Source organism: Pimephales promelas, chromosome 18 (genome assembly GCF_988280905.1).
Source record: "Pimephales promelas chromosome 18, fPimPro1.hap1.1, whole genome shotgun sequence".
Classification (NCBI taxonomy): domain Eukaryota; kingdom Metazoa; phylum Chordata; class Actinopteri; order Cypriniformes; family Leuciscidae; genus Pimephales; species Pimephales promelas.
The window spans coordinates 21,762,475-21,787,090 of record NC_142786.1 but is presented as its reverse complement, the minus strand read 5'-3'; the positions used below and the strand labels follow the sequence as shown (position 1 = coordinate 21,787,090).

The window sequence follows — 24,616 nt, the reverse complement described above, 5'->3', positions numbered from 1 at the left end:
GATAGAAAATTGTTATATTACAAGACACAAATTCAGATAGGCTTCTCAGAGCCTGTTTTATTACAGGTTTGAATGAATGAAATGTCTCTTCTGTATTAGAAAAATAAATATATAATTATTTTAGGTTTGAATGAATTAAATGTCTCTTCTGCATTAGAAAAATAAATATATAATTAAGAAATAACTAAAATAAATACCTCCAAATGTAACAAAAATAGCTCTCACAAACGTACAAAAACGAACTAACAAAATGTATCTAGTTTTCTTCCTCCTTATCCTGTTTTTCTTGCTCATGCTTGTTTGCCCATCTGATCTTTCCCAGAAGTTTTTTGAAAACCAGGACATTTTCATAATTAAAAAAATAAAATAAAAACAGCCAGGACAGGACGTGAAAACAGAAAATGTCCTGGTAAAACAGGACTGTTGGTCACCCTAAACAAGTCTAAAGTCAGTGGCGCGTTGCGTGTACTTTCAGATGTTATTTTATCCGCATGCTTGCAGATACAGAGTGAACAACGCGCATACACATAGTAGATGATTCTCTCATTTACACAGATGCATTTTACTTTTTACAAATGATGCATTATTATAAGGAAAACTATTTAAACATGAGGGAAATCATTGTTGTGTTCATGACGACGATAGGAAAAATAGGCATAAAGCATACACATTTGCCCAAATTGATATGCATAACCGAAGCTAATATGGGTGGGTTTGTCCCATCCCCAATGTCACTTCTATTTCTTTTACAGCCCTGACGAGAACATCGATCTCCTCGGCTTTGAACCATCAGACTTTACTGTGAACCGATTCTGAAGCGCGCCGCTGCCTGCAGCCTGCAGCCTGCAGCTGCGTCTGCCTCATGTGACGTCATCGCCGAGTCGCGTGAAAAATAACCGTCACTAAACAAAAACTACAAAAACGGGACTTTAACACCATTTTTGAGATATTTCTAACTTCATATACATATCTTAACTGCTTTATGTACCCATTAATCGACAGTAGTGTTTAACCTGCACCATGGCCTTTAAGCCAACCCAAATTCCAAAACCCTATACATTTAGTTTTTTTGTTTTTAATACAAATATTATTTTATTCAATAATAATACACTCTAAAAAATACTGGGTTATTTCAACCCAACATTTGGGTTTGTCCATATTTTACCCAATTTTGGGTTAAAACAACCCAGCATTGTTTAGAGTGTATTAAAAGTAATAGAAACTTTTTATTTAATTTAAAATGGTTCATTACTTTATTAACTGTTTTCTATCGAGGCCTCGGCTGGATGCGTCGGGTTTAAATAGCTTCTAGCTGACACACTCACGGAAACAACCCGCAATCTAATCATTCTGGGTTGAAATGGGGGTTTCAGCAAGGCTAATCATTTCCTTTCTCACATATAGATTTTACATTCATCAACTCGTTTCCTCACCAATGACTGAAGACAAAGAAATGACCTCCATCTCACATCTGAAGGGGCTCGTAAGGAGATTCCCAACACATTCTCTCACCCGTTCCACAGCCGTGCCGCTGTCCTTTAAGCTTTGCATGCTGGGTAACAGGATATCTCACTGACATCCAAAATACATATTTTCAGCATCCAGACCACAGAAATACAACAAACCACTTCAACAAATAGAGACATTACGCTTGGAGAAAATCAGACGGCTATTCTTTTCCCAGAGCTGGAGGAGCTCTGAAGTGGTCGGGAATTCACAATCCGTGGAAAAAGAACTGAGGAAAAAAAATGAACGTGAACAGACTTAGAAGAGAAACTTCAAAAGTCCACCATACACCGAGGAACTGTTCTTTAGTGACAAGAAGGTGGTTGAGTTTTAAACCAAAACAATTAAAATGGAGGAAGAATATGCCATGAAATCAATCTGTATCAGCGCATCAGTTCCTCTAACTTTGACGATTATTTGTCATGGTCTCAGAAAGAGAACAGACAGCAGAGAGTAGCCTCTGTGTTTCCAGGTAATAGGTTGCTGATCTTCCCAATACTGAACAAGCAATGGCTCGAGATAACACAATAACTAAGGATTTCAGATATATACCAGCAACTGTTTTCATACATCCAAACAGTAGAGCTCCAGATCGCTGGTAGATGGCAGCAGAGCGGACACACTGATCAACACTACTGTGACGAGAGAAGAAGGGAACAGAGACCACGTAATGGATGTAGAGCAGACAGAGACGCAGTTATGAAATGAAAGCAAGCAAAAAGTATGAAAAAAGCAAGAAAGAGTATCATATGCCTTGTAAAGTATTTATACATCAAGGTATTATTTAAGAAAGTACTGCTTTTTCATTTTATATATAAAGCTTGGGGTCAGTGAGATTTTTTTGTTATTAGTACTTTTATTTAGCAAAGGTTTTATTAAATCCTGCTACTGATTTTTATTTTATTTTAACCTGCTAGTGTTGCGGAGTGGGCATCTAAAACCATGTCTAATTAATTGAAATTATGTATTATGAATATTTAAGAAAAAAAATATATAAATTTTTTTTTGTGTTTTTGCTTGAATAAAATGAAGCCATAAAACACAAATTTTATCATGCATCATAAACTTTTTGTAAAATAACGTGTTGCACAATGAGCTTTACTGTTAAAATTAAAACATGGAGTTTTTCCTTAAATTAAGTTTTGTTAAAAAAAAATCTAAATTTATTTGGATTAGTGTTTGTGTATTATTACATTAGGACATATCTACATTCTACTGTACAACAGTAATATATTTCTGTCAAGTTAAACCGAACTTTTATTTTGACGGGTTGCGGCTTACGACTTGTTTCGGCAGTATGGAATCAATTCTTTATTTAGGAGACACTTTATTACTAACTTAATTTATAACTAACTTTATTTGTCGTTCACTTTGAACTTTAAAACTTTGCAGCTACCATTGACAGTTTAAGCTTGGTTGTGATCTTTTTGAAAGATGTCATATATGCTCCCAAAGACTGCATTTATTTAATCAAAATACAGTAAAAATAAAACAGTAATATTTCATAATATTATTACAATTGAAAACAATTGTTGTCTATTTTAATATATTTTAAAATGTAATTAATTCTGGTGACCAAAGATGGATATTACTCAAGTTTTCAGTGTCACATGATGCTTCAGAAATCACTCTAATATGATGATTTGATGCTCAAAAAACAATTCTGATTATTATCAATGTTGAAAACAATTCACTTCTTAATATTTTCATAATATTGAAGTGGTCTCATATTTCTATTTCTGTCACACTTCCTTACTGTGGGTCAAACCGAAACACACAAGGGTCACGGGTTCAACGAGTGTGCGCCCGTGTGTGTGTGTGTGTGTGTGCGTGTGGAGGCCGCTAATGGAATGACGCATTCTGCCGGCCACGTTACTGAGCACACTAATGAACCCGTCGTCCCACACCAGTCACACCACTAATGACTCCACTCATTCGTTCATTTCCGACTGGTTCTGATTCCTGATGAATGAACAGAGGACAAATGAATCTTGAACAATTCTGTGGCTGTAATGGACTGAGCTGACGTGAAACGGTTGAAAACAGATTTACTTCCAATTTTGATACGATTCACTCAGGAATAATAATAATAATACATTTGGGCCTGCTATGGTGCATAACATCCATCACTGAACAAATTTTAAAGAGTACATATCATACTTTTAAATCATTCCTTTTTACACATAAATCATACATTTGTGGACTATATAAAGCGAATCTGCAATGGGTCTGAATTCCTCATTATTATAGCTCCACAGGCCCCTTTTCTACCCCTTTTCTGGTGTGCGTCTGTGAGCAACTCGTTTTGGAGCGGCCTCTTTAAATAAAAAGGAGATGTGTCGCACCCCGCCCGCTCTCCACGTCGCTGAGTTCACACTCGGTTCAACTCCACCCCGTTCGGCAATTTTTGTAGTTTGATTAGAGATATACGATTATAGAGCGTCAAAGAACATTTTTATTCACACGTTAGCAAAATGTCAACAAAGGAAGACTTGTCCATCAAGCCTTACAGAACAACGTCTTCATATGGATGTATTGCAATGGTATGTAACTGTATTGTGTTATAAGTGAAAGTCGATTATTTCTCTTGTTAAAACAAGCACACTGACAAGATAAATAACTACGGTCTAATCCTACCACTAAAAACCTGTATTGGTAATATGATACATTTAGAAAAGCATCAGAAAACACAGCAGCTAAATGACCATTGATGAAACTCAAGAACAATAATACTGCAGAAGTGTAACGTTACTTCAAAACAAAAACAAACAAAGACAGGTAGTGCTAAACCATGACCACCATGTGTTTTCAGAAAGTAAACTACTTAATTTTTATTAACAATATTTACAGCTTATCAAAATGCTCTGTTTGTCGTCTCCATAAAAGATAGAAGGAATTGACCCTCATTCAGACAAAATCGATCGGCGAACCCTTCTGTATTCTGGCGGAGGTTGTTGAAGTGGGAATCCTAGAAGTGCAGGCACTTCGAAGAGGTTCTGATGCTGGGAGACGGTGTAATGAAGCGTGTGGGAATGAAGCGTCACTACATCAAAAACACGAACATTTTGACTTGCCCTCTCATAACTTCTGCATCCTTGAGCTCGGACTACAAAATCGGTGCGAGAAATAAAAATGCCGGTTTTTCCGCTGCAAAAACGGACGTAATTGTTCAAAATACGTCATAGATAACAGAAAAATCTGAACAGTATGCAAAATATGACCAAAACAGAATATTAAGATATAAACGAAGCACCTGAAGAGAATAATTTCATCTTTTCTGTACTTATAAACACTCCAAATATACAACAAAATGCATTCAAGGGCTAAAAAAAAGTGGATTTAGCATGATATGTCCACTTTAAATGGGACCTATAATTCTTTTTACAAAGTCTTGATTTTGTTTTTTGGTCAGCTCAGCAGGATTAGTGTGTTGTGATTGGTCAACTGCTTCGAACGTGTTCACCACAACTGAGTTTCAACACACTACTAACTAACTCAACCAGGCCTCGCCCGTTTATTTTGCATATGCACTGTGAGGAAATAATTTAAATGAGAAACATTGTGACATGCCCCTTCCCAGAAGAAAACTCAAGACTACAATAGAGGCGTTTCAATACTGGACTGAAATTAAGATTGCTATTAATCAGCAAAGCTTTCCTAAAACTGCAACTAGAAGAACTGTGTGTATGTAGTCCTGTTAAACATGGATATATTGGCATGGGTGTAGGTTTTACATTTCCACCCTGTAACCTCACATCAGTCAGTCAGGTTAAATCACTTCAGCGCCGCTGAACCGGCTTCTTACTGCCGTGTAGCTTGCGTCTGAATCTCAGCAATTAGCCTATTAACCTGAGGAGCTCCAGAGGACTGAGATATCAAGAAAACAACCCATATGACCTGACCCGTCACCCTGCGAACAGCTGAAGAACTGGGTTAACACTTGAGATGGTGAATATAACCTACAGGCCACCGGTGGAGCAATGGGAATGTAAGGGATTTAAGACACAGATGACCAGGGACACTAGGGGTGACCACCGTGGAGCTTTACACCAAGTCCTAACTAGTTGAAACACAAAGCGTCAAACAGAAAAAAAAAGAAGAAAACTAAACAAATGGGGGAAAAAGCGTTAAATAAATAAATGGGTCAAATGAGACAAATTGAAAAAGCACATCTCCAGGACAAAAAACAAACATGTAATAAAATAAATGAATTTTAAGAAGACATTTTTAAGGTTTAGTTAATGTCTCAGTCAGGAACTGTCATACGCTACTTTTAGAGCCAGACCGATACTATCGGCCGATATTAGACATTTTCCAAAATATCGGTATCGGCAGTTATAATGGCCGATAAATGAATATTTAAAAAATAAAAACGGACGAAACACGCTTTAATCATCTCTCCTTGGCCGGTTATAGTGAAAATCTATGTTTTACAATTTGCAGTATGATATTATCTATTGCTAAATTATTGTTTATCATAGACTAGCTAACCACAAAGCAGGCTAATGCCACTATCATCAGTGGAAGACCACTAACGTTAACATTAATGAGCTTGGAAACCACAATGAACTTTTTCTGCCTAAATAAAGTAATGATTACTGTATTTATAACTAGCATATCTCTAGTTACAGTCCCTGCATTGTAAAATGTAAGTTATACTTGCGAGGAGTGAACATTTAGACATAGAGAAAAACTATCAAACGTATCTTGTGCAGAAAAGTTAGCTTTTCTTTTACACATGTGAAATAAAAAAAAATATCGGATTTTAAAACCCAAAAATATTTGTATCGGTATCTGCCTTCAAAATCCTTTATCGGTCGGGCTCTACTTGTTATTGTAAGTGGGAAGTAGGCAGTATCATGGAAGGGGACACTTTTATTAGACCAATATTTTTGGTGCATTTTATTAGAAGGCCTGTACATTTTAAACACAATCCTGCTAAACAATTTAGTCAACTTCTAGGAGCACAATCGCATGTGTGGATGGCTTCAAAGCGGATTAAAAAAAACTAAAAGAAACAAAACTCAGATTTTGATTTCATTATTTAACTTTCATCTACAGCAGGTCTTCTCATGTTGACACAGCTAACGCCATAAAGCACGTTACCAAACAGGGTAACATGAACTGTGCAGGACTGAAGTGTACTTACAGTTGACAAACTGAATGAAAAGGTCATCTCAGCTGGCTGTATTACAGTCTATGATGTGCGTGAAGCGTGAAGGGAGAGTCTTTTAGCGTGAACACAAAGCCTGTTTTTCCTAGTGTAATGTGATCAAGGGTGAGGAGCACTTTCAGCCTCTGTTCTCCAGGACGGTGAAGCACATCAGACTGGTAAGAGGGAAAAATGCCACGTTGCAGTATTTGGAGCGCAGGACTAGCTTAAAGTTCACAATACTGGCCGAAACACACTCAGGTTGAACAGCACATTATAACATAAAATGACCCTCGAGAATGAAAAAGCAAATAAAACTCTCAGTATCACACAAACCTCAAAACAGGTTTACCAATCTTTGTCACAAAGAGGCAGATATTTATACCATAAATATAAGCGGGGCCTAAAATTAACATCCGCCAAGCACCAAATGAAAGTAAAAATTGGCATTGGGGAGCACAGTTGCAATCGAAATTATTCAAATCAGATTTATTGCGAAAAATTTCAGCACTAATCTGTAAAACAAGTGCTTCATTAGCGGCACCAGGTGTGCCTGATTGACATTTCTGACCTAGCTAGGTGTTTGTTGAGTGTCACGTTTGACCTCATGATAGAAAGTCAAAAGAATGGTCCAAAACGTTTAGACAAGATATCATCGGCCTTCACATACAAGGAACAGGATACAAAAAGATAGCGAAGGCACTAAATGTTCCTAGAGATGCCATTGGAAGCAGAGTTTCCAAGTTCAAAGTAAAGTTCTATCTATGCAATTGTTTATAGAACTTGCTGTTCAGATATTTCTCTTTAAAAGAAAAAAAGTATCAGCTGCATGCAAAGTGACCCACATTTGCATGGTTTTCGACCAATGAATCTGTACAATTTACCAGTGTCCTCATGGAAGCCACATTGAGAGCCACACATGTGCTATTGAACCATATAGGGCCTTTAAAATGAATACACCAAAATAAAAGTTTGTTAACCAGCATCTTAAATGATATTAAGATATTTTTAATACTTCTTGAGTTACAGGAATGCAAACTTAATGGGGAAAAAACACAAGAAGTGTATTTTTTTTTCCCATTTCTGAACTTTCACTGTTGGCATAAAATGCAACAAAGATTGCTAAATTCAACAGATTTGACTATAGACCTACAAATGTCTGTGTGAAATTAAAATAATAATGCTGAAATCTTTCTAAAGTCATTTTTACTCCCCTGTAATTTGGCTCAAAATCTCAGGTGAAAATTGTCTCTACAAAATAGTCCATTACTCAGTAAATATACATCTGTGACATTATTTATTCTGGATTTCACCAGAAAAAAAAAAGATCAAAATCAAAATTTTGGACTTCTGGTTGAGTTGACTAGGATACGACCCTGTATTCATGGATGGTAAAAAAAAAAAAAAAATTATGGCCGGTAATTTTCTTACAGTAAGTCACAGACTCACCGCCGGCCATTGGCAGGTATGGTTTAGGCCCTGAATATATAGCAAATGAGATGAGTGAGTGAGTGAGAGGAGGCGGGGGGCGTCAAACTGTCAATTCTCCATCTGAGGAAAGAAGAACATGCAAGCTGGTATCGATTCTGCAGAAAAGGAGAATTGGAGCATTTCAACACAGAAACAGAAACAGAGGGGAGTCACACTCACAAGACGAAGACTATTTCTGTCCTCCCTCTCCATCAGTCTGTCCTTTTTTCTGTCATCCCCTCCTTTCCAATAGACTTGTCTGCACATCTTACACCTTTTTTTATCTCTGTCTCTTTCACTTGTGAGGTCTGAACTTTCTATTCTCTATCTATACAGTAAAAATAAATGGCTGAGGCAAGCCCCGGCTTTGTCCTGCACAGTCCTGTTGAGCTACAGTGATAAAAAACACCTCTTTTTAGTTTTGCGATCCGATCACTGAAACCACATTCAGAGGTCATCGGAAATGCGTGTATAAGAATGTCCAAAACCACTTCCTCCTGTCAAAAGGACAACCACAAACACTGACACAATATGTGCATATTTAAGAAGAAACATCAGACAAAACTTCACCGATCCAGTGAAGATTGTTTGATTAGGGAGACATCCAAAATGTGGCCCGGAAAAGGGCTGGGAAACAGTGGACTGGATGGTTGTTTGATGACTAGTTGAAAAGGGAGATGACAACTTCTCTGCCACCATACTGAGACTTGAACAGTGAAAGGGGATATTTAGACGAGAGAGAGAGAGAGAGAAACATGAGGATAAAAATAAAGAGAGAAGCAGCTAAAATCACAGCGGGAATACCGACAATTAACCTGCGCAGACACATCAGGAGAGCAACCTCAATGTGGAGGAGTGAAGATGCAATTATTCATCATCAATCAGTCATCTGTCCCTAAATGGTCCCTATACACCTCATATGTAATAACAACAGAAGCAGCATCTTCTCATATCTATTTATGGTGCAAAGAAAGAGTACCTAAGATAATATTGTTACTGACCACCTCTGCGGTGATGTCATCGCTCAGCCCAGTTCAGTCCTAATCCAATAGTGTCAGAGCATACAAGTCAATATTGTTGAATATTAAAGGAGTAGTTAACTTTAAAAAAAAAACTTTTGCTGATAATTTACTCACCCCCATGTCATCCAAGATGTCCATGTCATTCTTTCTTCAGTCGATGAAAACATTCCAGGATTGTCTCCATATAATGGACTTCAATGGGAAATGGTTCAAGGTCCAAATGGGAGTTTCAGTGCAGCTTCAAACTGTTCAAAGGGCTTTAAACGACACCAGGCGATGAATAAGGGTCTTAGCTAGCGAAACGATCGCTCATTTAAAAAAAAAAAATAAAGTTTTAATTTTTATAAGCTCAAATGCTCGCCTTGCTCTGTTATGCGTGATTGTGACTCTCCTATTCGAACTCGTTTATCAAAGTGAGCAAAATCTTTTTTCGTGTTATTTGGTTCATTCAACAAACGAAATGAACGAGTTGACTCTGGAAAAGATTCGTTCATTTTGATAAACGAGTTCGAACAGGAGAGTCACGAACGCGCATCTCAGAACAGAGCAAGGCGAGCATTTGAGCTTATAAAACTTAAACTTTGTTGTTGTTTTTTTTAAATGAGCGATCGTTTCGCTTGATAAGACCCTTATTCATCGTCTGGAATCGTTTAAAGCCCTTTGAACAGTTTGAAGCTGCACTGAAACTCATTTGGACCTTGAACCGTTTGGTACCCAGTGAAGTCCATTATATGGAGAAATATCCTGGAATTTCTTTTCGACTGAAGAAAGAAAGACAAGGACATCTTGGATGACATGGGGGTGAGTAAATTATCAGCAAAAGTTTTTTTTTTTTTAAAAATGAACTAATCCTTTAACAACAAAATGTACTTTTAAACTGCAAAATTATTGCATTTATCTCAAATAATTGCAATAAGATCAAATATTGATGATTAGACAATTAATAAAACGCAACAGGCCTACCGATTTTAAATTTTTCATAACGTATACCTTGCAAACCAAGTTACAACCAATCCACAACCCAACAAAAACTGCTAGTCATTCTGCTTGGCTAGTAGCATGAACGGTTTGAACCAAGACGCACCCCTTTATCATTTCACCAATGAAGAGTGTTATCCACAGATGGTGGTTGGTATCAAATGTGCCCATGCGCAGCGTCAAAGCTTTACCTGGCAGCTGAATCAGTGTGTTGCCCGTCTGTGCGTACTGCCACCTGTGGTTGTCCAAAAGTGACGCCACATTCCCGTTCCACCAGCTGGACAGTGAATCGGCCTCCTCAACAACACCACAGTGCAGGTACATGACTACAGCTTCTGCCACTCCACCGAGAGGGCACACTAAAGACTCGCTGGGATTCCTGAACGGGTCGTGTGAACCATGACAAACACCTTGAAACCTGAAAGCTGTAGGAAGCGATAGTTTGTCTCCGCGTGAAGACTGTGCTCCTGCTATGCTAAACCCTGGCATGTGTAAGCCCCTGCTAACAGTCGTCTCAGCTGGATTTAGAGGAGAACAGGCTTTGTCCGGGTCTGTTGCTAATCTTAATACTCCGCAGAGTGAGTTTGACCTGAGAGGGGTGGGCCATCACATCCCAAAAAGTTCATTTCCCATTTCCCAACCACAACAGGTTTTCCTAAAAAACACACATCAATATGCGCTCAAGACACTCCAATGGTCTGAAGCATCGCTTTAAAGACGCATGCTCTCTTTCTGATTTACACACTACCAAATGGTTTAGTGGGAAAACAAAAAGGGGAAATTTAAGTATGTTCAAGATAAATCCTAAATTTATCAGAAACGACTGCTCAAACTAGTGGATTAGCCTACACAGAAGCTGCTTAGAAAGTGATTAGCTCAGGCGTCCTGCCCACAACAGACAACAGAAGGCCTTTAGAAATGAAGAGACCTACACTACTGGACACTGAAAACATTCTTCATGTGAGACATTCAACTAATAAAACTGAGCTAAAGTATAACAAGCCATTTGCTGCACAAACAAAAATGTACCAGATTCAAATAGTAACGCACCATTAATCTGGCCAGTATTAATCGGCAATATTAAAGTTCTATTTAGTCTGAATAAATTAAAATACACACACAAAATTTTTTTTTTGTTTGTTTATAATTTTACGCCATGCTTGCCAGCTACCACGGCTATATTCATGTAGTGCTGCCGCGATTAGTCGACGTAATCGACCATGCAAATTAGTCGACGTCAATTTTTTTGTCGACGTGTCCTTTTAAAATTGACCGCCTATTCATTTTTGGTCTCCCGTCTCTAACGGCTCACTGTAATTCACCTCTACACACCAGTCTGTGTGTTGTGCGCACCCTGCTGGTTAATCTGCTATCCTCTTCCTTCCCCCTCCCCCGCCTTCACTGCAAAAATTTAGGAGGCAGTGCTTTCACACTGGGCTCGTTTGCTGCGGTTCGAGCCCAAGCGAGCGAGAATGTTCGCGAAACCCTGAACCCTGGTGCGTTTGCGTGCATCTTACACGGCGCATGATTGAAAACAGAACGCGGGTCAATATTGTTTTCTTTTTAAATGAATTCTGTGCTGCAAACAGACTCTTTTGAGTCGTCCGTGGGTTTGCAAATTTGTTACCCTGATTCCACGCGCTATGCGCGAATACATTGCAGACTGACTCTCGCTCGTTTCTAATCCAAAGTAAATCATCATCCCTTACATGTGTTTTATTTAACTAAATACTTTAATAATTAATAATTTAAGGCAGAACAAAGAGCTCATTTAAGTAATGAATACATAAATGTTTAGGACATGATTTTGATTCTGACTAATATGGTAAAGCCTAATGGAAATGCAGATACTTATGCTTAGATTGTTGTTAATACATAATGTTTTTTCAACAGGCGACATTTTATATTTTGGCCCTTCAGTTCAAAATAAAATGCACACAACAAAATTACAAACAATGGGGTTTTATTATATGTACATTAGTCGTTTAGATTAGTCGACTAATCGAAAAATGAGTCGTTAGAAAATAAGTCGTTAGTGGCAGCACTATACACTCAAAAAATGAACTAGGAAGGTTGTGCACTTTACATAATATATTTATATATAGTTTACTTATAATAATTGTGTTTTTTGACTTTAAATGTTTTTTTTTCCATTAAGGTCTATGTAATTGTGTCTCAACTTAACATTACAAAATCCTAATGTGTTGTCTAAACCCAAACCATTTATGTTAAGTAAAAAAATGTGTACATCCAGAGGGTGTTAGTATAGTGCGAGACAACTGCCATTTTGCCCGAACTTAATTTTATTGTGTTCAATCTACTTAAATCTACGAACAACTTAAGTTTGTGTTGGATTACATGATTGATTTGAAACTGGGCAGGGCTTTTAGTTCCCAGCATGCTTTGCATATGGTTGAATTAAGAGAGAATAAATGTTAAAATTAAGTGTTATTTCATGTTTGTTTGTTTTTTTGTGAAATTTAGAAAAGGGGAAGACTTGATAGTGTGTAATAGTGTTTAATGTTAAATTATATTGGAATTATTAAACCATTTAAATTACAGTGGTTTACCATTGTGGAGAAGAGTGGAGCATTTTGTTTGCACAAACAAATATAGAGTTTATAAAGTTTGATCAGTGGTCTCTATAAAGGCCAGCAACCCTACAGCAATCACAGCAATAATGCTGTGCTTGATAATAAAAAAGTTATTAAAAACACAAAAGTGATTCTGTTCCTCAAGCTGATTTCACTGTGTGCTCTGAGAACACGGTTAAAAGCAAGGAAATTGTTGCTAGGAATAGTTGTCCTATTTATTTCGCTGATCGGCATCGATGAACGTATCGGCCAATGCTGCTTTGAGATCAGTAATCGCCCCAATAATCCTGATCCTAGTACCCTTAATTAATCATAAAAATCAACTGAAGTTAAGAGTCCTCAAGACATCACATCAAAGTATGCTTCAGCGATAAAGGGCAAGACGGGCAGAGGAGGATCTTCACCTATTAACGAAAACTTATGGATTAGTCTGGAGTGGCCCATTTCCCAATCAATTGTTCTAAATGTTACAAGTGAACTTAGACATCACAACACTATATACAGTAATGCATGCGTGATGAATGAATCATTGGTGTTGATCGCACATTGTGATGGGTGTTGTCTAGCTCTGAAACTAAATAGAGGAAATGGAGAAAGCAAGTCTGCAAATCAAGAACAGAATGTTCCTCTTTCAAATGTAAATGCATTTAAAAAAAACACACAAACTTAACTCTGCTAAACAAAATATTCAAGGTGTCTATAACAAAAAAGTTCCAATTGTTTAAAGCCATTTATATTTTATTTAAAGCAATGAAGGAAGTCCGTTAGCATGGCATGTTTGTATCAGGGAGCTCTTTCTGTTCATCTGTTGTGGATTGTAAAGGGAAACCTGAACAGGTTACTGGAATAATCGGATATGAAGAAACAAAACAGAGGAACAAAATGGCTTTTATTACATGCATGTAATAACTTGCATGTTTCTCCGTGTTGAAAAACACATATCAGGTTTTCCATGTCTACTCAATTAACACAGCCAACAAGCTCTTGCAACACAATTAAATCTCTAAATGTGTGTGTGTGTGAGGGAATAGCATGACTCATGGCACCCGGGTCTCCAGTCATGCTTTATCCAGACATTAACTTTGAATTTGAGAGCAAACTGATGACTTTTGACCACAAAGTTCTCTTCTGCTCTAACAGATGGTCTGGAGCGGTTCAGAGCTCGCAGATGCGCTGGACGCTAAAAGCACATTAAGAGGTCAAACATCGCCTGTTGTGTGGCTGCGTTTTATCTCAGTGAAATCACTCATCCAGACCCAACACTGGCTGAAAGTTTCAGAGTCACAACAACATGAGCCGCTTATATCTGCCAAATGCATCATGTTTGCACAGTGACCTATATCTCTGAGAGGAAAAAAAAATTAACTTGGATGAAAAAAGATGAGGGGATGCATTTGGAAAAGAATGTATGTCAAAGCACTAATCGCACAGGATTAGTTTTCAAAAATAACATTCAAGTAATTAATGTTGAATTAATTGTTAAGGCCCTGATACACTAAAGGCAAAGTTAATTTGCGTTCTTTGCTTAGGAGTAAAAATAAGTTGGAAAAGTGTGTTGTTATTGAACATCTCCTCTCCGCACACACTGCTGAGAGCCACATTTAGATGGGTCAGAAAACAGCAGTTCAGAAAGCAGCAACACGGATATGTATGCAAAAGCTCTGCAAGCTTCAGCACTCCAGGCAAGTCACATCATGTTTATTTACATACCACTTTATTCAGTGTAATGCTTTAAAGTAGGGCTGCATGATATTGAAGAAAAATGTGATATGCGATAACTTAGTGCTGGGCGGTATACCGGTTCATACCGAAAACTGTTGTATATTTTGTTACCATGTTCATTTTTAATATACCACCATACCGATGTATCTAATTACACAACGTTCGGAGTGCATTTCGCAATATTTCGATAATTTCGATATATTGTGCAGCCCTACTTTAAAGCAAGCAGCTTTACTGTTTTCGTCAGCGTTTCTCTAAATTACAATTACATCTTCATTTTCTACTACAAAGCAGATTTCCAGTGAGTTCATGTTTTTACTTGTGGACGTCTGACCTTGAGGGACTGACCCAGAGAAGACTTACACATCAAAGGAGGCGGAGCCTCAGAGCCACACCTACCTATTACATCATCATACATTGATGATGTAACATCAATTAACATTTACCAGCCTAATCAGACAAAACTAACTCCAAACAAACTTCGTTTTGGCTTGATTTTGTTTGACGTCACATCAGTTCAAATTTGCTTTAAGTATATCGGGGCCTTTACATATAGTTACGGTATTCAATAAAGGTTAAAATAAATGAGAAATACAGTGAAAAATATTATATAGTTTTTATATGCAAATATACCGCAATTACAACATTCCTATCCAAATGGGATTACATTTCTCAGAGGACACCTGATTACACCTGTTAAAAGTTCATTTCATCGAGGATTAAATCTAAAAATATGTCTTCCTCGTCTGAAAAGACATTCCCTCAGGTGAGATGAATCTTGTAATTTGGATAAAACAAATAACTCCCTTCCCCTCTTCCATATCCTTTGTTTACATTCCGTTAAACAGTGCAAAACCACACTCAAAGAACAGATAATATGCAAAGAAAAGGGTCGTATTTGTTGGGACATGTCTTTTTCTTCTTGTAAACATGCATCATCACCTCGTAAATCAACTTCAGCTGTATTCCGTCCCTGCGTTTAACCCTAGAGAATAAAACGCTCATATGCTGTATTACAGTCCATCCTGACCACACACACACACATGCACACTCCAATCACTTCTGTTGCCATGGAGACAGGCCTGCACCGTACATTCCTGGGATATTTCAGGGAAAGGAAGTGTTAGAATTCTTCAGATTTTCTATATGATGAATCACTTGCTCTAGGAAGCAGAGGTCAACACAGGCGTTCGTCCATTCACTTGCACTACAAAACAGCCAAGTGCTCCTTAAGAGTAATGAAATACAGCAACACCACCGTAGAGTAATCTGGGATCTCCTATAAACAGTGCAATAAGAATATTTCTACCATTCTGATTCATTATATTGCTAACAGTTTATATTGCTAAACAGTTTATTTGCCCAATTTAATCAGTTCTGAAGTTTGAGTTCTTATTGACTCTAATCTTTTGAATGGTAGTGTAATAACTGGCTCCACCTTTGTTTTCGTTCACCAATCCATTATTTTTCAAGTGTTCCCCTTCAACAAAGAAAATTTATATAGAGACATGCCACTTTCTAAATCCTCAATACAACTATATAGGGAAAACCCCTAACGCAAAAGATGCCGGTTGTATGCACATGCCCCGCCCCTCCCGCTGGAAAGCCAATTGTGTGCTTTTAACAGTCAAGCCGGGAAAAATGTAAGCCTATCGTCTGGTTCAACCGACGCACGCGTACAGTTGATGTTTCGGACAGCGGAGACGAGAACCCCTGCGCATACATAGTAAAAGTATAACCTGTGAGGAAAAGGGCGTTTTAAACCTCATTTTGGGGCAAAGTCAAACATTTTCAGCGATTTCTATCATATTTTACTGCAGTTTACATGCAGTTTTTATGTCCTGGTGACCAGTGAAAGAGCAGTTCTGACTCTCTGCCCATTCATTTAGATAAGAGTCTGGTCTTGTTAGTCCGAAATAGCTGCCCGGAGGCGTTGCAAAGATGGCCGCCAAGGAGAACGACTTTGCCTTCAATCACCTGCCGTCATTCTTGTATATAACAACCACTTTTCATGAGTCAGTCCCTTATGGATAAAATCATGTCCAACTTTTGTCAATGAATATCCTGTTTCACTCAAAAATACATCTGATAACGGAAGAAAAATGGCTTGTGGTTCTTTTCAAAACGATGAGAAGACCTTGTTTCAGAAGAAAATTAAAGGTAAAAATGAAAATGAAGGAAATCAGGTGTTGTAAAAATCAAGTCACTGTAACGGACAGGAAGAGCAAGAGTGAGAGTAGATCTGGTGACAGCGAGCTGACAGTGATGAATGCAGTTGTCACTGCGGCCCGTCACATTCATGATACTGACAGACCTTCAGGCCTCAGTAAACTACCTGCAATCCTTTACTCTCACTCAAAGTGTGTGTTTTCTTCCCACGCTTCAGCGCTCAGTTCTGTGTTTACTTGTCATACCTGCTTCTCCTTACTGAGGAGGACTCCCCACGCATCTTGTATATCCTGCTTTTCTCAAATTCCCTCATTTGATATGTCTGTTGTTCCACTCTCACATGCAAACTAACTTAAAAATCAATCATCCACAAACATTAACAGATCATTCAAAATCTCAATCAATTCAATTCAAGGTACCTGGTCTATTTCTTTACCTACTTCAGAAACATTTCTACTATTTAAGTAAGGAATAAAGGACGACGAGCCAATGAATTATTAGAAAATAATGATGGATAGTCAAAATAGTGCAAGAAAATGCAACTTACCACCTCAAAACATTGTTCAGATGTTGTATTTCAAGACATTTGTCCGGTTTTTGTCATTAAAACTTGTGTATAGGACTAATTTCTTATGCATCTCATCTTACGCTTCCGTTGCCAATTCCAAAATGTAATTTTAGAGCTAAAACTTGAGCCATTGATAGCAGACTAATTAATGCAGTTATATGAGAGAGAGAGAGAGAGAGAGAGAGAGAGAGGTTAGTCTTTACTAATAGCGAAACTAATATTATCTGCTTCAAGAACAGAGCGGTTATTACATCGCTAATGAGAAATGTCATGTAGCTTTTAATTTTTTTAAACTTTTTTTTACTGATAAAATCCTCAGATCAGCGTTGACACACTCTGAGCGAGTGTGTGTCCGTACTGTGTGTGCGTGCATTTGACTGGGAGAGAGCAGGAGAAAGAGAGTATGTGCTTTCTGTAGATAATAAAACCAAATTTTGTGACAGAAAACATAATGTTGCATTTTTATCCTATTGTTTACTATATTTATTTGATTGATCAGTGCCATTGTGGGTTGTGGGACGTTAATTGGGATTAAAAGTCGAGAAAAGAGGAGATTGACATTTTAAATTGCCAACGAAAAAAACAGACTGAGAGAGACATGACTGAGAACTTGCGGAGAGTAATGAGACAAGAGATCCGTTACTTCAATCAGTCGTGTGGAATGATTATGTAATAATGTTCATTAACTCGAGTCATCAGATCACTAAATGAGTCTGTTGCCTTTTCCCAACTGCGAGAACAGAATAAAAGATGAAACTAAATTTCACTGGTGGATAAAATGATAGCATGACAGCGCACAAAGCGAAGGATGATGGGTATTTGTAGCGCAGCCTCTGCTTGAGACATAAAACTGCAAAGATGTGCATATTAATATCTGTGGATTTCAGAGGGCAAGCATCTTTACATTTCATATCCATCTGTTTTTCCATGTGCTTTCACACTGCCAGCAAGCATTTGATGTTGCTCTCTCATCTGGCTGCTCCCTGCCAGCTTTTCTGAGGTCAGGCCCCCTAATAACAGGGTAGAGAAAACCAGAAGCTCACGCAACACACAGAGAACCTTCTGAGGGAGAGCAAATGAAACAGACTAGAAATATACTGATAATTCAAAACAAATGTCTTCTAATAATGACATTCTGCACGTAATAATACTAGACATCCCTTCCTCAACATTTCGTGAGCGTCGACAGACGTCCCCAAACTGACTGGACGTTTTCTGACAGCTATTTTTGGAAGTTATGAACGAGATCTACGAGACTATGTTGGATGTGTAAAATGGATTCGATTGATGAGACTGATAAACAAATATACAATGGCATTCCTGCAGTAGGGATTGAAATTTCACAATATCAATTTTGACACCATAACAAAAACAATATGCTAATAAACACTTTTTATATATATCTGCGTGAGTACGTATGCATGCATGTATAAAAGTTGAATATCGTCTAAAAGTTATAATTTGGATGATGTCTTACAGCTTATGAAAACTCAAAATTCCAAATCTCAGAAAATTTGAATATTTCAAGAAATCAGCAAAAAAAAGGATTTTAAAAACAGAAATGTCAGCCCTCTGAAAAGTATAATCATATGTAGCTATATACTAAACATACTAGTTTCACCTTTTAATTTGAATTACTGAAATTCATTCACATTTTCACAATATTCACATTTTTCGAGTTTCACCTGTGTGTACACACACACATTTTTTTGGAGGTTGGGATTTAATTAGCATGATAACAGTTAAACAACACCAGATTAATTGTCAAAGGCTTCCTTAAAAGTCGACTGGTCATTGAGGAGATCCACAGGTAGATTTAACTAGACTAGTTGATCATTGATTTACACATCTCTAACTTTTGGAACAGAAAAAAAGCTTAATATAATTCAAAGTAATGAAAGAGGAAAACATTGTCGTTTTCATATTCTTCACCCACCACTAGCTACGAGCTTTGTCATTTTTCTGGCCCTCAGAGCAGCACTTTTTATTTCAGAAGCTCATCAGTCTCCATCCACCATTACACGCTGGAGCAGTTTGAGTTTCAGACCCACAACACAAGCTGATCGGGTCTGTTCACTGCTCTACCACAGTCTTCTGAGTCATGTATTCCTCAAATTCTCTTCTTGTCATCCCCATACTCTACATAATAAATGCCTATCCCTTGCCGGCTCCTCCCACCCAAATTCTGAACCATGTCCTCCTATAATCACATCCATGTGCTGTCCGACACCGAAAATCCTTAAGTCTTACAGCTCACCTCGTCTCAGTGATGATTTGAGGTCCATATAAGGCTACGGGAAGGAAATAAGAACCAACAAACCTTTTAAACATCTTTAGTTTGAAATAATAACGATAATGTGGCAGCTAATGAGCTAAAATGATTACAATCATAAGAACAAGCAGAGTGACTTCGCATCAGACTCTGATTGAGTGAGTTTCCGTTACTGAAATTCCTGAGCCTCCGTTATGACCGTTACGACTTATAAAAAAAGGAAGAGACTAAACACAGTTTAAAAAGTGCAACACAAGTGCCACTAAGCCCTAATCCACATACTGTAATCCAGTGAGCCAAAACACTTAAGTACCTTATGTCGTACTATCCCACTCCTTTCCCCATCTCTTGAGATAAAAACAAGATTTGGGTTTTTTTTTTTTTTAAATTTGATTATTTATTTATTTATTTAATAAATAAATAAATAAGCTGGGTTTGTGCAAATGGTATAAAACTTAAATTATGACACGGACGTGAATGTTACAAGGCATGCAGCTTAAGACTGGTGAACTATTACTTTTCTAAGCATTTAGACTAGTTTTCCACCTGGTTGATAAAAGGGATGTTCGCCGGCGTCATATGTGATGTCATGAAATGGGCGTGGGTGCGAACTGGTTAGCAGAAAGAACCAAAACATACAGCAGTCTACCTGTGTTTTGTCAGCATATGATAAAAGCAAAAGCCCGAACACGTGGCCATATTTGACATTCGGCGGCATCTACAGTACCTGTATCTCATCGACACGCCATCTATGTTTACCAGAGAGTCAATGAAGGCGTACAAATCTTTAGATGCCTATAATCATAATTACGATTATTACTTTTGTTAACTAAGGATAACTGGTAAATGTTTTACAACTAGAGTAAAATAGAGGTGTAATTGTCCATTTTCTATATTTTGAATCAAAATTATCTTATCTCTGATATACAACATTGGTTGTCAACAATGGTCAACAATACATTTAACGTATCAAAGAAAATACAATAATTTGCCCTTAATCTATTAGGGTATGTGTACAAAGATGATACACCTTACAATACCCTTTTTAACTTGCACTACTCTTTGGGTTAACTTATGTCTTTATAATGCTGTGCGGCAAACGGCCATTACTTTTCTGCCAACCAGAGAGCATGCAACCGCGTCGTGACGTCACAGGCGTAAATCCCTATAAAAGAGCTGTACAATTCAGGGCTCCAGACAGGGACAAAAATTTGAGAGTGTGCGACTGAATTTTACATCCAGTCGCACATGTGCGACCAGTAAATTTGCCACACGTTAAACCCATGGTTAAGCGTGGAAGGGGCGTGTCAATGAATCCATGACAAGAATAGCGCGCGTAAACGTCTGTGGGACGGAGACGGAGTGAGACAAATATCACAACCTGCTATGTGCGTCTGAGCAATAAGCGATCTATCGACTTGTTACCTAGCAGAGAATGCAAATAAAATGAAAGTGGAACGAAAATACGCTACTCACGTATGCTTTACGGACCGTTTATTATTTTGGACCAACAATAGACAGAGCAGCGTATAGCCTTTCTTTTCTATGGAGCAGTGACCAGAACCATTGACAGTAAAATAAAGCCCCGAAATTGCCAGTCTCGATCACGCGACACTGTTATAGGAGATCCAGTGAAGAAATCCATTGAATTCGCCTCAGAATTAATAACATCATCGCTACGAGATCCAGTGAGAAACATTCCGATTCGGCGCAGAGTTCTGTTATAAACCAAATTGCAAGATGTAAACAATGCTGGTCCAGAAGCACTTCCTGTTTCAGTATTTTAACACTACATAAAAGCTGGGATAAAATACAACCAACAGAACATTTAAAACTGAATCAAAAAGTTAAACAAACATCTTTAAGATGTTTTCTTTACATGTGAAATAAAGAAAACAGTTACAACCTGAAACAGGAAGTGTTTCTGGACCAGTGTTGTTTACATCTTGTAAAATGGTCTATAGACCAGATATCAGACCAAACAGCGCTGACGTGGAGACCAGGAGAAAAACTTATAGAAGGCTTTCAATCCAGAAAAACTTATAGAAGGCTTTCAATCCACAAATCAGCAACATTCACCATGGATTTAGGCTAGTGTTGTAACTTAACTCTAACCATAAATATGATAATGTGACAGAAATAGTCAAACACTTACAAGCAGCCTACTAGACACATCTTTTTCCAGCACCTCAAAACTATATCATATATAAATGTTTTATTTTTTGTATTTTTTATGTGATAACACATTTTTTGACACACAAGATTGAAAACACTCTTTTAATGAGCTGACATCAGAGAGTATCACTTATAGTCAATGTGTTTAAAATGTAAGAATTTTAATTATATGCATGCACAACTAGTTGAATTTTGAATACAATATAGGCCTAATTCCATAGACTTCAGTGAGTTTGTTGTGCAGTGTTGATTTTGAAAATCCTTTTGAAAAATTTCAGATGTTGGAAAACTTAATTTAAACACTTATTTTTAAAAAACAATAAAAAATAATACCATTGTAAACAGTAGGATGTTTATTGCCTATTTTCACTCCTTAATATACATGTTTTCACTACTTTTATTTTTTAATTAATATTAAGACAATATAAATGATAATAACTAAAGTTAATTTCATCTACACCCCAAATTAAGCTTAGTGATTTATTGTCAGCCCCAGTGCTACTAGATTTTTTTTCTTTTCTTTTTGTAGAACTCAGTGTGAGTTCTCATTTGAGGTGGTACAGCCCTCAAATTTGAGTCTGGAGCCCTGGGAACTTAAAATAAAACAGAATATCATAATGTTAAGTCTATTTATTATTAAAGAATTTGTCTGCTACTGCTCATGTCACCGCTGTTGGTACGGTGTAAAAAAAAAACGTAAAAAATAATTGTTATTTTGGTGAAAATTGTGGAGATTCAGGTCTGTGTTCAGACTCATCAGAGCACTTTAACACTCAGATCTCAGCCTATCTTGTTTGGACAGTTATCTCCTGTGACTGTGACGTCTAAGCACATGTTTATGTATCTGTTGGTCATGTGCTTTGTGGGTACAGAGTGGGGCAAAAGAGTCTTTGATGGGGTGGGTCATGATGTCTATTGATAGAAAGCACAGCTGCACGACCCAAGCGACTTTTCAGTGTCAGGATGTTTGTAAGAGAATGTGTAGCCTGTATTGTACCATAAATACTCCATTTATAACAGTAAAATGGCTGAACTGATATGGTCTTGTCTGAAAATGTACTATGTACTGCAGGAAAATTCTATCAACAAGAGATGCAAGTGGCCCAGTCTCTTAATGGAAGCCATTTTGGATGAAATATTCAGAGACAGCAGTTATTCTTTGGCACAGAGTCATGAATGCTTCCTGCTGGGGGCTCATGTTCGGAAACTGGTTGACACCGAGAGGTGAGAATGTGAAAAATTACAGCAGCTGAGTTGTGCTGTTTCAGCCAATAATCAGACAGACAGATGCTCCATCAGCCAATCAGCAGCAAGCACAGCTCAGCAGCAGCCAATCATCAAACATGGAACCTTCATTATTCAAAACAAGTATGTACAGTGTGTAAACAATTAGGTGGTTCTCCATTCCATCAAAACACAGATATATTTGCCCACAAATCACTAAAACACAACGATTGTGTTCATATCAACATCTGTAGTAAGTATACTGTGTGCAAGTATGCCAATTTTCGGTATAAATGAAATACAGGATTGTGCGGTACACTAAAAGGTCATATTTTCAGTACAACGAATAAACTTCTTTTTAAATAAACTCAGTATTTGATTAAACATTGTTACACTCAATTAAAAAGCAAATTACCTTATTGACTAGAGAGACAATGACTGGAAACTACTTCCAGAATGAAAGCAAGGTCATGTGACAATGAAGCTGAGATATTTGTACTGACATTGCATACTGCTTCACATAACTTGGTGTTCAATTCCGAACATAGCCAAAGGCACAAACACAGGTGTTTTTTAGATGCGATTTGCATGTTTGAGCTGAGAAACTATTCACAAAAAAGCATTTTATTATGAATGCAACAAAAAAAAAGCCTCTGCAAGAAATAATGCAACAGATGGTGGGTGAATTATGCATCACGTTACATTATATATTAACGTTCACATCAAACTCTCAGCTGTGTTGTCACAGTCCTAGCAAAAAGACACCATCTCATGAGGTCTAAAAAAGATCCTGTTTTTATGATATCAATCACTGGTTTCTTTATAGCAACAGGTTCTTCATATTTTCCTAACATTATCCATAAATGTTCTTCAAAATAAATGCAACGTTTCCAGTAACAAGCTACTTTTTGCAAACAAATAGTGTTGTAGCGTGCGTGACAAAACCCCTAAATTGCAGATTTGTCATATTGCATTGTTCACGCAGAGTTAGAGATGAGTGAACGCTCCTTTATCTACTTCCAACAGTCCATTTAAAAAGAACCGGTTCAAAAACAATTCACCAATATATCTGAGCCCTTGTTATAGAGACATAATTAGACAAACACAGATCTGGTGTTTGGGCTTATGAGTAGAGCTGTGAAACGAATAATCGCGACTAATCACATCCAAAATAAAAGTTTTTTTTTTTTACATAATATATATGTGCGTGTAGTGTGTATAATTATTTTGTCTATATAAATACATACATATGCATGTATATATTTAAGAAAAATGTGTTATTAATATATCATATATTTATATTTATGTATAATATTAATTTTGTATAAATATATATAAAGTATATACATGCAAATATTTCTTAAATATATACATGCATGTGTGTGTTTTTACATATACAAAATAATTATACACACTACACACATTATATAAACAAACTTTTATTTTGGATGCGATTAATCACGATTAATCGTGATTAATCGTTTCACAGCCCTACTTATGAGAATTTCTGAGAGTGTCAAAGGTTTATATTTACAACTTAGCCAATCAAAAACATATCTGTTGATTTCTTGAACTCAACGGCCAATCAGATGTGTTTACACCTGGACTAAATGACCAAAACACATCTTAATACCAGGACCCAAGTTAGAATCCACTTTTTTGGCATTTTTGACAAGCGATGAGTTCTGCACGCTCACAAATCCTATTGTTATAAGTTAACTTTATGATATTATGTAGGCTAAATAAAAGATCGACTGAACACTT

The 24,616-nt window shown here is 37.2% G+C and overlaps 1 protein-coding gene across 11 annotated transcripts in view; it reads right to left on the bottom strand.

Annotated features, from left to right (window-relative positions):
- trioa (trio Rho guanine nucleotide exchange factor a) overlaps nt 1-24,616 on the bottom strand; it is a 130,671-nt gene that overhangs the window by 84,757 nt on the left and 21,298 nt on the right. Inside the window, exon 1 of one of the 11 annotated variants that reach the window (XM_089123127.1) lies at nt 19,118-19,154. The exons of the other annotated variants lie outside the window; for them this stretch is intronic. Coding sequence (XP_088979253.1) covers nt 19,118-19,139 — 22 coding nt within the window. The 5' untranslated portion in view covers nt 19,140-19,154. Of the gene's footprint in view, nt 1-19,117; nt 19,155-24,616 lie in introns of those variants that run through there. 11 annotated transcript variants of the gene reach the window in all.